Below are 13,984 nucleotides of genomic sequence, written 5' to 3' on the forward strand. Positions count from 1 at the left end.
TATTTTCAGCCAGTAAAGCACAAGAACAACATTCTTAACATTTCAATTTATTAGGAGCATCAAAATCATGATCGGATATTACAGAAGTAAGCTGTGCTTATGTACAAGTCGGTATTGTACGTATTTAAGATAGCAAATGTTTTGAATGTAAAATATACATAATATGTTGTCCACCAGCACACTTAGCTTTCTTATCTTGACATCCACACTACTTAAAAAAGTTCTGGATATTGGACTTTCAGATGAAATTTCAGGAGAAAATGCACTATGGGACACTGCTGGGATGCTGCCACTCTCACGACGGCGCCATAAAAAAAAAAGACATCAAAACACACTACGAATCAAAATTGTCTCATCAGCTTGCCATTTCAATTGATCTTTTTCTCACTGGCAGGCAAACGCATCTGTCCCATGTGTCTTCTCATGTGCCGGACAAATGTTGAACGGTCACTGAAACTGGTGTGGCAGACTGAACAGGTAAAAGGTTTCTCTCCGGTGTGTCGTCTCGTGTGTGTCGTCATGTGTCCCTTCTGAGAGAACCTCTGGCCACACACTGAGCAGCTAAAAGGTTTCTCTCCTGTATGCGTTCTAATGTGTTTGTTCAGCGTTGAACGGTCGCTGAATGTCGTGCTGCAAACCGAGCATGCAAACGGTTTCTCTCCAGTGTGCGTTCTTGTGTGCGTCGTTAAGTTGGACTTCCGAGAGAATCTTTCGCCGCACAAGGAGCAGCTGAAAGGTTTTTCACCCGTGTGTCTCCTCATGTGTTTCACTAACGTGGAACTGTCACTGAAACTTGTGCTGCAATATGGACAAGTGAAGGGTTTCTCCCCAGTGTGCGTTCTTGTATGTTTGATCAAGTTACCCCTCTGAGCGAATGTTTTACCGCATACCGAGCAGACGAAAGGTTTCTCTCCCGTGTGCGTTCTCATGTGGACTTTCAATGTTTTCTTGTCATAAAGGCTTCTCCCACATATAGAACATGTCCAGTGTTTGTTGTTAGAAGGACATGTCCGATCACCTTTCCAGCGTTTGGCCCAATGCTCATCATCTATGTCAGGAGAATGTGAGCGTGTGTCCTCGCTCTCTGATAGTTGTGCTATGTGACTGTCGGCTTGGGATCGCTTCTCACCGTCGCTGCCATGAAGCTGTGAGGAGTGAGGCTCATCTTCGTCGTCTTCATTCTTCACGATGACGCGAATCACTGGGAAGTCCAGCCCCCCAAGCTGCTCACCCTCCTCATTGATACTGTGTTCATCCTCTTCCTCTTTAATGCGGGGAGGCTCTGGCTCCTGCTGCTCCACCCTGGAGCGCCACTCCTGCTCCTCAGTAGAATTGGCATCTTTACTGACATCTGAAGGGCAGAAAATCAACGACTGGGTGAAAGAATTAGTATGTTAATAATAGTTGTGTGGTCACTGAGGTTATCCGTAACGGATTCTTAGCAATTAAAGTTTTCCACATTTACAGCTTTACTGTAAAACAGAATTAATTTCCCCCTGCCAATTCTACACACCAAACCATTTAATGACAAGTTACAACTTGACAACTACAAAAACTAATTAAAGAATTTAAAATTTCTCATATATTTGCAACGCTTTTTTTTGTCAATATGAGCTGGTGTGTACATAATATTGAGGTTAATAACAAAATAATTCATTAGATTTGGGAACAAGGCTTTGTCTGACAATTTAGTTTGATCACAAAAAGATGTTTAGAAAGTACTCCAACACTTCACCAGTTATTCAAAAACCCTGACATTTTGTTAATAAGTTAAGACTTGAGACTTAATTATGACTTGTGTGACTTGACACCTCGGAATAATAGAATGACTTAATGAAAAACAAACCTGTGTGCAACACCCAACGATGTCGATGTTCGTTCTCTTTTTTGGCAGGAAGAAACTCCTCTTCGTACTGGGCTATCATTCTCTGCGTATTTCTTCACCAATCGGATTTGTCTAACTATAGATCAAAACGTTCTCAGCTTTCCACTGTCAACATGCTAGCCTTGTTAGCATTCGTTGCTAACAAACGCGTCTTTGTTCGCAGCTAGCAAGTGCAACCAGCTGCAGGAGTTTCCAAGCGCACCGACACGACGTTAAAAGAGTGTTAAAATGTTTGCTGTGCCATGTGATCGGACAATACAAGAGAATTGTGAGAAAATCGCTGCAACTACAGTTGTAAAACGGTTTCTGCAATCACATCATTTTGTCGGTGAAAACCTGACGTGCGGCGATCAACTACGGAAACATCACATAGACAAACTTTACGTTTTTACGCTACAGAGAGGTGTGTCCAGATTCGGTCAGCGACGATGGAGAACCAATGAAATAATTTGACCTTTTTTCATTTAATTTTATTAATTTACTTGATTTATTGTTTATGTTGGCAGTTTTGGTCTTCCATACCTCAAGGGCCACTAGCCTGAATATTTTAGAGATCTCGCTCTTTCTCTCTCCGTTTCTTGTTCTCCCTCTATTATGTAAAACCTGAATAAGAAAATATTGAAATGTGTGGTTCTAAAGTGACCAAATTTGATAAAGGTCATGCAGTATAATTACGTTTTCAAGACACTGAGCATGATAGGCATAAAATAGCAGACATTATTTGCAGATCTTTTTTTTGTTTTGTTGCAAAAACAAGCACAAAGTAACTTTGGTTACATCTTGATTTCTTTATTTCAGAATAATTATGGTCACGTACAGATACAAAATAATAATAATGATAATAAATTATGATAGTTGTGAAGTGTCCAGGTAGGATTTTGGTAGTCAAACACACTTTTTCAGCTAACCGCAACCATTCAAAATTTGTTGGCATGTCAAAGTTTTGAATGTTTCATTTAGTGTTGCTCCTCTCACCAGGACACTTGTGTTTCTTAATCTTATATTTATAAGAGAATCTTTGATCACACACATTGCAACGAAACGGTTTCTCGCCAGTGTGTGTCCTTGTGTGTGTTATCAAACATTCACTTCGAGAGAATCTTTTACCGCAAAAGGAGCAGGCAAAAGGCTTCTCTCCAGTGTGTGTTCTGAAGTGCGATGTCAAGTGTGCCTTTTGGGTGAACCTTTTACCACAAACCGAGCAGGCGAAAGGTTTCTCTCCTGTGTGAATGACCATGTGTCTTTTCAGATTTATCTTGACACCAAAGGTTTTGTTACATTGGGAACATTTCCAATGTTTCTTGCCAGTGTGATACGTCGAATCACCTTTCAAGTGTTCTTCATCATCAGTGTCAGGCGAATGTGGCATTATGTAGTCGTCTGATAGAGGAGCCAAGAGGCTTTCTGGTTGTGATGCTTCACAGTGCTCTCCATCATCTTCTCTTGTCATGTGGCTTAAGCTGCTGCTTGGAGGCTCGGTCCACCTGTTCAGCTCACTCTGACCTTTCTCTCCATCACATTCAGTCTTCACAGGAGCAACCGTCAATGGCAAATTGGTGATATCATCTTCCTGCTCTTCCTCCTTAATGTAAGGGGGGTCTGGTTCCTGTTGCTCCACCCTGGAGCTCCACTCCTGCTGCACAGGATGAAGGATTTCTTCATTCACCTCTGCAGGACACAAGGGAACAATCAAATGAGGAAATTGTTTTCTTGACGATGCTCAGTGTGAAGATGATGTACTGTATTATAATCAGTCAGACCCACAATAATAACGACATTTCCCGTCCTCTGATTGGTTACTCAGAGCAAAACGTATTATGTTTTAAAGTTATGTTTGACGATCAAAACATGCCTTTAATGATCTTCGCACATTAATATATTTATCAATCATCATTTCTGATTACTATGGTGGATTTTATTTAAGTATGTCATGTTTTGTCATGTGAGATAAATACTGATGGTGAACTGCTCCAGATGATGTACGTGGCACAGACGTACTATGTTATATTGCGTTGATTGTATTCTTATTTTTAAGTTACGAGAAAGGTGAGAGAAAGAGATCAACAAACCCGCTCTCTGCACCGCAACTTGAGGCATGAAAAAAGCATCCAGCAGTTGACGTTGTCTTTCGTTTTCCTCTTTTGTCCGACAAAGTTCCTCCTCGTACTCTGCTATCGTTCTTTCAAACACAACAACTATTTCGTCGACGGCAGCGCTCAGTCGCTGATTAAGGAATGCTCTCAGCATTTCTACCTTACACATTTTCATACGATAACCTAAACACTTTACACTCTGCTTGCGATGTAACGCTAGCAAACGCGTTGCTTTAACATGGCACTGTCGCTTATTTAGAACGTCACCCGTGCGTGCGACTCTCACCAGGCATAACTAGATGAGTGACGCTTAATCAAACTCTTAAACTAACTTGACACGCTCCAATGTCCACCAAGTCGTCGTAATGGGAGGCAAGACTTTTAGTAAATGATAAACCAAGAAAGATGGCCATCATTTGCGTTGCCGACAAAATTTTGGAGGCAACGGCATGTACTGTCAATTAAAAAAAACACACTGATAACTGTAAATAATTCCTAGAAGACACCACCAGAGGCCTCGGTAGGAAAAACAAGAAGTTCAATTATACACCTCTGTTCTTGGAATTTTTATTTTATATGTGATATATATATTGTGTCTAAATCACAGATGTCAAACTCAAGGCCCGGGGGCCAGTCACGGCCCGCCAGATCCTTTAATGTGGCCCGCGAAGACAAATTGTGCATCAAATTCGTGTGTCATTACTAGTATTGCAAATTGTCTTCACTTTTAATATATATATATATATTTCTTTTATATTTGACCAGTTTTTACTCATCTGATTTGAAAACGAGTTATTTGTCAGTTTGTTTTGTAGCTTGTACTGCACGTAATATGAGGTGCTCATACATTTATTTGGGTTGACAGTCAAAATGGCCCTCCGAAAAAACCTATGACTACAGTACGGCCAGCGAAAAAAAAATGAATTCGACATCCCTGATTTAATGCAACAAATAGAAAAAACAAAAACCACGACGATTGGCCAAATTTGCAGTACCAGGACATCTACACTAACACCTAATCATTTTTATTACTTTAACCTCTACCACACATTTTAACACATTTAAAATTATTTAGAAAAAATACCCTTAAAACGTATTAAAATACTTTTTACAGTAATGCTCTGCAGCTGTTCTCACTCTTACTCACAGTTCTCAAAATATGCGTGTTGCTTAATTTTTATGGAAAGAATGCCGCTTCATGTACTGCTCCTGTTCTTACTAGCTCAGGCATGTTTGTCAAGCTGATCCTTTTTAAAGGATTTTGATCACACGCACTGCAACTGGATTTCTCACTAGTGTGTGTGTTCGTGTGTGTTTTCAAGAGAGAATTTTCACGTAAGCTTTTTCCATACAGAGCAGGAAAAAGTTCTCAGGTGTGTCACTAAAGTTGAGCTTGCAGCAAAAACTTTATCACAGGAGCAGGAATAATGTTTCTCTCCCGTGTGTGCTCTTGTGTGTTTAATCATTGCAGAATAATTAATAAATGCTTTGTTGCAAGCCGGGCAAGAAAATTGTTTCTCTGCAGTGTGGGTCCTTGTTTGTGATTTCAAATTTGTCTTGGGATTGAAACTTTTACCACAATCCAAGCAAATGAAAAGTTTCTCTCCAGTGTGTATTCTCAGGTGTGACGTGAGGTGCACCGTCTGGTTGAATCTTTTGCCAAAAAGTGAAGAGCTGAAAGGTTCTTCCTGTGTGAATGATCGCGTGCCTTTTTCAGATTTGTTTTGTGGTCAAACGCCTTGTCACATTGAAAACATTTCCTGGGTCCATTGTCATCTCTTCTTTAAAGTGTTCATCATCATCACTGTCAGATGTTGTGACACTACTGTCTGATAATGGAGCTAAGAGGCTTTCTACTTGTGATCCTCTGCGGTGGTCTTCATCACCATTTGTTGTCATGTGTTGACTGGAACTGCTGCCTGGAGCCTCCTCCGCTCTCTTCCGCTTATTTTGACATTTGCCTTCATCATCATCTTTGCTTTTGACAATGACGAAACACCGGGAAATCCAGTTAATGAAGCTGCTCTTCTTTAATGAAAAGGAACTCAGGCCTCTGCTGCTCCCACCCTGCAAACTGTTTGCCAAACTGCCGCTAATTATGAGGTGAATTGAATAACGTTTGGAGCTCGGAGTCCCATCGTCCTGAACTGGAACACTGATAGTTAGTCTATGCTCATCAGAGAGATTCCAAAAAAACACCACCGTCATCTACACCGCTGACGTTGCAGTGATGAGAAGGAATGAACCCGATGAAATAATTCATCATAAAATGAAATGGCAAAGTGGCGCGAGGGATAACAACTAACAAAATGAGACGGAACTGCAATTTCCCCAAACCTTTCAGCTGTCTTAACATGTCATCAAACGTCATCTCGAAAGTGCCACTTATAATGCTGAACAAATATTGAGCTGTTGCAAACATGTGTTCCTGTCTTCAATTAATATTTAGTGACAAATTAAACTTTGATTCAAAAGCTGACTGGATTGTGGATCGACATTTTCAGCTGAAGGATTTGAATAAAACAGTAACAATGTCAGAAAGCTCAGCAAAAATTGCTAGATGCAAAGTGTCAGTGCTTGTATGATATAATTTATGATAGTTACACATTTTCAGCCACATGTTGAACCGTACAACCAATTTGTTTGAGAATCTTTATCGGATCATAGAGTAAAACAAACAGTACACAACTCAACAATGTGTTACGTGACAATTCTTCCCTAATGAGTTTTGTTAGGTGTTTTGTAGCATTTGCAAAAACTAGGGTGGTGTATTGTTGTTATCCTTGTGGAGTCTGATCTTCTGAAACATCAAGGACACTGTATTGTCATTTACTAAATTCCATCTATGATCATAAGAAATATTTCCAAAACAATTACTTCCTCTGGTCCACATCTTGGAGTGTCTCTGCGAGGCTGACGTTATTTGTCTCAGGGAGGAAGAAGGTTAACAACCCAGCACCTGAAGCCATCAGGCCAAACAGGAGTCTGGGTAAACCGACCCACACTTCGTCAAGAAGAGCCACCAGGGGTGAAAGTGCCACACCGAGACGGCCGATGATAGAACAGCAGCTATAACCAATTTGCCTGTGACAAAACATATAATGAATGAGGAAGCAGTGTGTTTTGTTTTGTGTACCAAAGATAGAAAATTGACAGACAATCACAGGCCTTTTACAAGTTGGGGGTATCATAATTCTCTGTTCATTGTGTTTCACTGACCTCACTACTGTCGGATAGAGTTCTGTTGTGTACAAACACAAAACTGTGAAAGCTGCTTCGGAAAAAAACTTGCCCAGTGTCCCCACTGCTGTCCGACACACTGCCATATCTGAAACAAAGACATCCGAGAAGCATATTTCTCAGCCCACTGAGCGGGTCTCCCAATTTCTTGCACTGTCGTCACTTACCAGATGGGATAAATATGACGCAAATCAAACACAGTCCAGTCAGAAGAAGTCCACCACTCACAATTAACTTTCGGCCGATTTTGTTAATTGAAAAAAAGCAGACAAGTTTGGCGGGTATTTCAATGGCGCCGTAGATCAACTGCGTGAGGAAAATGTTTACGCCAAATCCAGAGACATTCAAAGTGATGCCGTAGTAACTGCTGGCTACTCCAAACCTATGAGTAGGAGAAGAGATTGATCTGCGTTGTGAAATTTTTCAATACTGTTGAACCTTGCCAAGTTGAGCCATATACCACACAGAGCCGGCAATTAGAGTCAGTCTTCTCAACGTTGGAGTCCTCATAAGATCCAAAAAGGAATATTTCCCTTTTTCATTTTCAACCACAATTCTTTTTAACAAATCCTGCGGCAGATAGGAGAAATAAATTGATGACGAGCAATAACAAAAAAATCGGACTCAACTAATTCACCAATAAGAGTTTGCACCTCAGGTTTTAGGTCATCCATAAATTGCTTTCTGTCATTTACCATTGCACACTTGCTTAGATAAAAATAAGCTGGGTTAACCTTTTTCTGGCTCACCAGCCATCTGGCAGACTCTGGAAGCCACCTGTACACACACACGCACGCGCGCACACACACACATACACACTATCAATCACAATATTCTCAACCATCATAACTAAAGGTCGTAAAAATGTGACAGTTGGTTTCAAACTCTCAGAAATAATTTGATCCGTTTTTATCACCACCAATAAATGATGGGCGGCAACAGCAGGCTTGTTGCCGCCGCCGTCAGATACCTCCAATCATTCACAAAATAGGCGAGCGCAGCAAGCAGCGAACATCCCAAACTCCAGTCCATAGTTAATACAATGTACATTAAAGATCGATGCTTGATGTCCGCCCATTCCATACCTATGAGGAGAGATTTAGGACAAGGAAAAGGTCAATTTCAAGGTTGCTGTTGAGTCAAGTTCAGTTGCTTGTTATGTACTCATTGCATGTAAAATAAAACTCACACAAAACCCCACTAGCTATGATGACTCCAGAAGTTCCGAAGCCAGTAAAGAATCTCATGACTGCAAACATGGCAAAATTAGTTGACAGAGCACTTGCGAATCCAAAGATCGTGGTTATCACATAGGACACCAACAGCGCAGTTTTCCTGCCAAATCTGCCAGAAAAAAAAAAATGGAATCACAAGAGAGACTAAAACAATGTCCGTCATGTGAAGCTAGCTTTTAGACTATAAGATTATCTTCATACTGATAGCTGAAACACCTCAGGCACAAACAAAATCAGAAGTGCAAAAAAACATAAATAAACATGAGGACCTGTCACTGAGCTGGCCAAAGATTGCTGATCCCAACATGACGCCCAAGAAGAAAATAGTGGCTGTAGATCGGTTCATTTTCTTTCGCTCACAAACCAGATCCCACTGAAGAATCCAGTGATTTAAAATCAAGCATATATCTGATGATCTTTAGAGAAATTGAGGACCTACTCACCTCTGTCGCCAGAGTAGACTTCATGATGGAGGTATCATACACCCATCCATTCTGACAATGTACAGTCGGCAACACCATCGTGTTGGAGGAATTCAGCAACAGATGAAATTGAGGCTCCGCAAACATCTGACAAGAGCTCAGACTCCCGACACCCTCGACCGGAATACTGACTATAAGCCTTTCCTCACTGGAGAGATTCCTAAAAACATCTCCATCATCTAAAGCACTGACGTTGCAGTGGTGAGGAGGAATAAACGCGATGAAATTATTCAGCAGAAATTGTAAAGGCATAGCCAGACGAGGAATCGTCAACGATAGCATCAGCCTATACTGAAACGGCCCGAAGCCTTTCACTTCTGCTAACACGTCATCAAACTTCATCCCAAAAATTCAACTGGTAATGCAGAGTAGCTGATGGTGCTGGGGTGCACTTGCCTGTCTTGTGTGCCGACACTGTAAGTTTTGATTCCCGGATATGATGGTTTGATTGTGTGTGTTTGTGACCCCACCCACACACACATAAACAATCCCAAGAAATTCTGGTTGAGAACCGTTTCTGAATTCCCATCCCTACCAGTACAGACATGCCGATAATTATTAGAGAAACTTTGACTTTTTCACAAGTATGTGTCCTCATATGCCTTTTCAAAAGTGACTTACTGCGGGATGTTTTACCACACAGTAAGCAGAAAAAAACCTTTCTCCAGTGTTTGCTCTCATGTGTTCAAGCAAACCTGAACATTCGTACAAGCTTTTGTTGCACAGGGAGCAGGTGTATGGTTTCTCTCCTTGAGTGAGTAGTCATATTTAGCTTTCGTGAGAATCCTTTGCCACAAACTGAGCACACAAATGGTTTCCCTCGCATGTGTCTCTTTGTGTGTAATCATGTTTACTTTTTGAGAGAATCCTTTGCCACAAACTGAGCAAAAGAACGGTCTGTTTGGACAACAATAGTCTCTCCAAGTACTAAAGATGGTGGATTTTCCTTCTTTGGTTTGTCCCGCCCCAACGGATGTGATGTAATAGATAAAAATACGTAATAGAAAACGGAGAAAACTGAACGAAGTACAAAATAGCCCCCCAAACAGATCATAAATGTATCTCTGCAGAACCTGGAGGGATATATGACACTTTTCTACATTCTTGGAGACTCCAAATACTACTAATATTATTATTATTATCATTATTACTTTCTCATATTACGAGATATTTTACATTTTCACCTCCTTACACATTTCAAGTGTCACATTCAAGAACTCCATGCAGTTTAATCTATTCAGCATTCACAAGCATTTGTTCTGAAATTGCATCCTCTCGTAATGGGAGATTTTAACTATGATGCTTGAAATAGATTAGGCAGCAAAAGCAAAAAGTCACATTGTTTCTTTAAGAGGGCAAATGCTCAAATATTAATACACCAAAATTGGGACATAAAACGAATACGCATGTGCTGGTCGACTCCTCAATGTGAGTCGACGGAGGAGGTACAAGGAGTCTGTCGGTGAAGTGTGGATTTCTAAGAAAACGCCATTGAAGAAGCCATTATCAGGTAACAATGAATGCTTCTTAGAATAAAACAAACAAAAAGGCTTTTTATGACTGCAACAGTATCCAATGAAATCTGCTATTGTGACACCAAAGTAACACATCACTATAGTGTTTTTTTATTTTCCAACCCTTTACAGACTGAGCAGAATGTTCAAGGCAGTGTTTGGACAAAAAAAACACAAAGAAGAAAGAACAGCTGAAACATGGAGGCAGAAACATCCTGGTAAGCACAAACAAATAAGCACATCTTGCATCGTAGGCTTGTTTTGGTTCATTATCATCTCAGTAAAAGGTGCTTACCTGACTAACAATGAGAAAGGGGAAATGATTCTAATAGTGAACCTGCTCACAGTTGTATTAATGGAACTTGCCAAGTTCTCTGGGGTGATTGAAGTGGAGCCTGTTCAGTTAGCCTCATTTCAAGTGTGTCAGAAAACATCATGACCTAGTACAACACAGGGACGAATCCGCAATGATTCAAGTAGATTCAATGGGCCTCTTTATGTTGCATCCACTTTAAAACAACCATACTCTTTGTTTTGAAGACCCATTTCAAATTAATTATGAACATGTAAGAATGTTGCTGTTGAAATAAAGCAAATTTCCTGCATGGGCTGCAGTTGCTGCAGTGCAGATATGATTTCAGAGCTGCTGTAATGATCGACAAACATAAGTAGAGCTCAGTCCAATAGAAAACATTGTCCTCATTAATATTTAATGCCGCGCCGCCCTGGGTTGCGGAGGAACTGTGTCAGTCTCATTAAAATGATACTGCGTGTTTACTGTACATTTGCACTGCCCTGATCAAAAGTGGAGGAACACCAACCATGACAAAAATCCAAAACACATCTCATTTATGTTATTTCCTTGTCTGGTTTAATATCAAAGAATAACACTACTGAGGTGCTTGCAAAACTACTTCAACATGGTACAATAGGACCTTCAGATGCAAGTTTACACTCATTTGTTCCACAACCAAACCCGTCTCTCGATAGTTCCCAAGATGTCCCGAATAAGCTGAAAAGTCTGGAAAAAAATGTGGAAATTTTGGGAATGTGGAAAATTACATTTGAAGATGTCAAGATTGAGCTAAACAGATTGAATCCAGAACAAGAAAGAACTTTTGTTGTATCAGTCATTCACAAATGAGAAATTGTGGAAAAAGCGGGAATTTTGGGAACATCGATAATGTTGATGTACGTATATAATAATATGGAATGGTTTGAATCAAATGAGAAACATGAAAGTGAAATGTGGAATAATATTTTTGCGGTGAAGAATAACATGGACAAATAGCAACAATTCATCTCAATAGATTGACACTCAATGCCTTTCTTTCTCCTGTTTTCTGTAGGCGGTGGAGTGCAACCTCCTAACACTTTGCAGCTGGAGTGCGATGGACATGCCCCACACCGCCATCACTTTGACAGCGGTTACCAAGGAAGCCATGGAAAGTCCAGGCAACTGACTAAGGGGCTGTCCATTTCTTTACCATCCTCCCCTCCACTCCCTCGCCATGACAACTTAATCCCATCCCATTTGTGCAGCAAGTTCCCAGGTGGGTGACTTGACAGTGACAATGACAGCCACCTGAACAGCACCGAAAGCGGAACGCTTACTATAATGAATTCGCCTTGATTAGCAAGCATCTGTGCGTTCAGCTGCGCCTTACATATGACAGCAAACACATGCATGCATGCATACAGACGGAGGCCCAGAGGGCACCAAACACGTGACAGATTGTCACTGTAAATGATTGAACATGATGACTTCAGGCAAGGAACTACAATTAGGTGGGTCTAATTTGCAATATCACATGATTTTGTCTGGAGAAGATTTAACATAGTGGGAATGAAAAGCTGCTATAATGTGTCTTTTGACTGTAGTGTCCATTTATGATGCCATTTGGAAAATACGACTTGCAGTTTCTTTTATTACCATAAGATGTTCAAATACATTCTGTCATGCATGCATGGTTTTAAAGTACACAGTAGGTGGCAGTGTCCTATAACAAAGAGAGCCATAGAGGGAAAAGGAGCCTTTTTTGATCATTGCGAAACTACTTTCCTTGAAGGACCAGAGCACACACTTGACTGTTTTCCTAGTTTTTTTCCCCACAACTACCTTCCATGACTCGTTGACATCTGCATCACTGGGGAAGCACAAGATGTTGTCCGTCTATCCATCCATCCATCCATCCATCCATCCATCCATTCATCCATCCATTTTCTATATCACTTGTCCTCACGGGGGTAGCAGGCGTGCTGGAGCCCATCTCGGCAGTCATTGGGCAGTAGGCAGGGGACACCCTGAACTGGTTGCCAGCCAATCGCAGGGCACACAGAGATGAACAACCATTCGCACTCACACCTAGGGGCAATTTGGAGTGCTCAATCGGTCTACCAAGCATAGTTTTGGGATGTGGGAGGACGACGGAGTTCCCACGCAGGCACGGGGAGAACATGCAAACTCCACACAGGGGGGGCCGGAGGTTGAATCGAACCCGCACCCTCCTAACTGTGAGGCAGACATGCTAACGTGCGACACCGTGCACATGATGTTGTATACTTTGATAACGTCACAAGTAGTACTGGCTGCACACAGTCGTCAACTGAAATGGAAAAAAACCACTGAAAAAAGTTTGATGCCTAGAAATTTTTATCTCACGGATGGAGATGGAAGAACCACTTATCTAGATACTAGATAGATAGATAGATAGATAGATAGATAGATAGATAGATAGATAGATAGATAGATAGATAGATAGATAGATAGATAGATAGATAGATAGATAGATAGATAGATAGATAGATAGATAGATAGATAGATAGATAGATAGATAGATAGATAGATAGATAGATAGATAGATAGATAGATAGATAGATAGATAGATAGATAGATAGATAGATAGATAGATAGATAGATGGATAGATAGCACTAACCTGCAGTGTATGTTGTCTGACTACTGCGTAGTCAACTCAAACACTGACCAACCCTCAGTGTGAAAATTAATTGAATCTCACTGTTTCATTATGGACGATCCACAGTCACTCCTAAAGAATCTGTGCGTCAGAGGAGCCTCAGATGTTGTTGCATTGCATAAATTGAGACACACCCACACATCAATAGTGCACTGTCCCTGCACGCATGCATGCACGCAAGCACACACACGCACGCACGCACACACACACACACACACACACACACACACAATATAGATGTCACAGACAAATGCCAATGTTGGAGTGAGCCTTAAAATGTTTACATGGCACGTCCATCATATGTATATTTTAATTCATACGCCTGGGACATGATTTAAATTCACCACAGATCTTATCTAGAGGGCCTTAATATCTCTCTCTCTCTCTCTCTCTCTCTCTCTCTCTCTCTCTCTCTCTCTCTCTCTCTCTCTCTCTCTCTCTCTCTCTCTCTCTCTCTCTCTCTCTCTCTCTCTCTCTCTCTCTCTCTCTCTCTCTCTCTCTCTCTCTCTCTCTCTCTCTCTCTCTCTCTCTCTCTCCCTCCCTCCCTGGCTGCACTCTA

General features: G+C 41.0%; 2 protein-coding genes across 7 annotated transcripts; both read right to left on the reverse strand.

Moving 5' to 3' along the window:
* Positions 1-31: 31 nt before the first annotated feature.
* Positions 32-4,248, reverse strand: LOC133152783 (zinc finger and SCAN domain-containing protein 2-like). Its single transcript, XM_061276683.1, has 3 exons — positions 3,955-4,248; positions 2,841-3,553; positions 32-1,373 (listed from the first exon to the last, which is right to left on the reverse strand). The coding sequence occupies exons 1-3, from the start codon at positions 4,151-4,153 to the stop codon at positions 369-371; spliced, it is 1,917 nt and encodes a 638-aa protein (XP_061132667.1). The 5' UTR covers positions 4,154-4,248; the 3' UTR covers positions 32-368.
* Positions 4,249-6,548: 2,300 nt separating this feature from the next.
* Positions 6,549-9,390, reverse strand: LOC133153276 (solute carrier family 22 member 7-like). 6 transcript variants are annotated; one of them, XM_061277464.1, is made up of 9 exons: positions 8,897-9,390; positions 8,723-8,826; positions 8,408-8,562; positions 8,189-8,303; positions 7,872-7,995; positions 7,679-7,788; positions 7,386-7,600; positions 7,198-7,306; positions 6,549-7,062 (listed from the first exon to the last, which is right to left on the reverse strand). In XM_061277464.1, the coding sequence occupies exons 1-9, from the start codon at positions 9,275-9,277 to the stop codon at positions 6,852-6,854; spliced, it is 1,524 nt and encodes a 507-aa protein (XP_061133448.1). In that variant the 5' UTR covers positions 9,278-9,390; the 3' UTR covers positions 6,549-6,851. The 6 variants fall into 6 exon arrangements, with proteins under 6 accessions (XP_061133448.1, XP_061133450.1, XP_061133447.1 ...); XM_061277466.1 differs by having other exon boundaries at positions 7,953-7,995; positions 8,138-8,303; XM_061277463.1 differs by having other exon boundaries at positions 8,138-8,303.
* Positions 9,391-13,984: the final 4,594 nt, after the last annotated feature.

Source organism: Syngnathus typhle, linkage group LG4 (assembly GCF_033458585.1).
Source record: "Syngnathus typhle isolate RoL2023-S1 ecotype Sweden linkage group LG4, RoL_Styp_1.0, whole genome shotgun sequence".
Classification (NCBI taxonomy): domain Eukaryota; kingdom Metazoa; phylum Chordata; class Actinopteri; order Syngnathiformes; family Syngnathidae; genus Syngnathus; species Syngnathus typhle.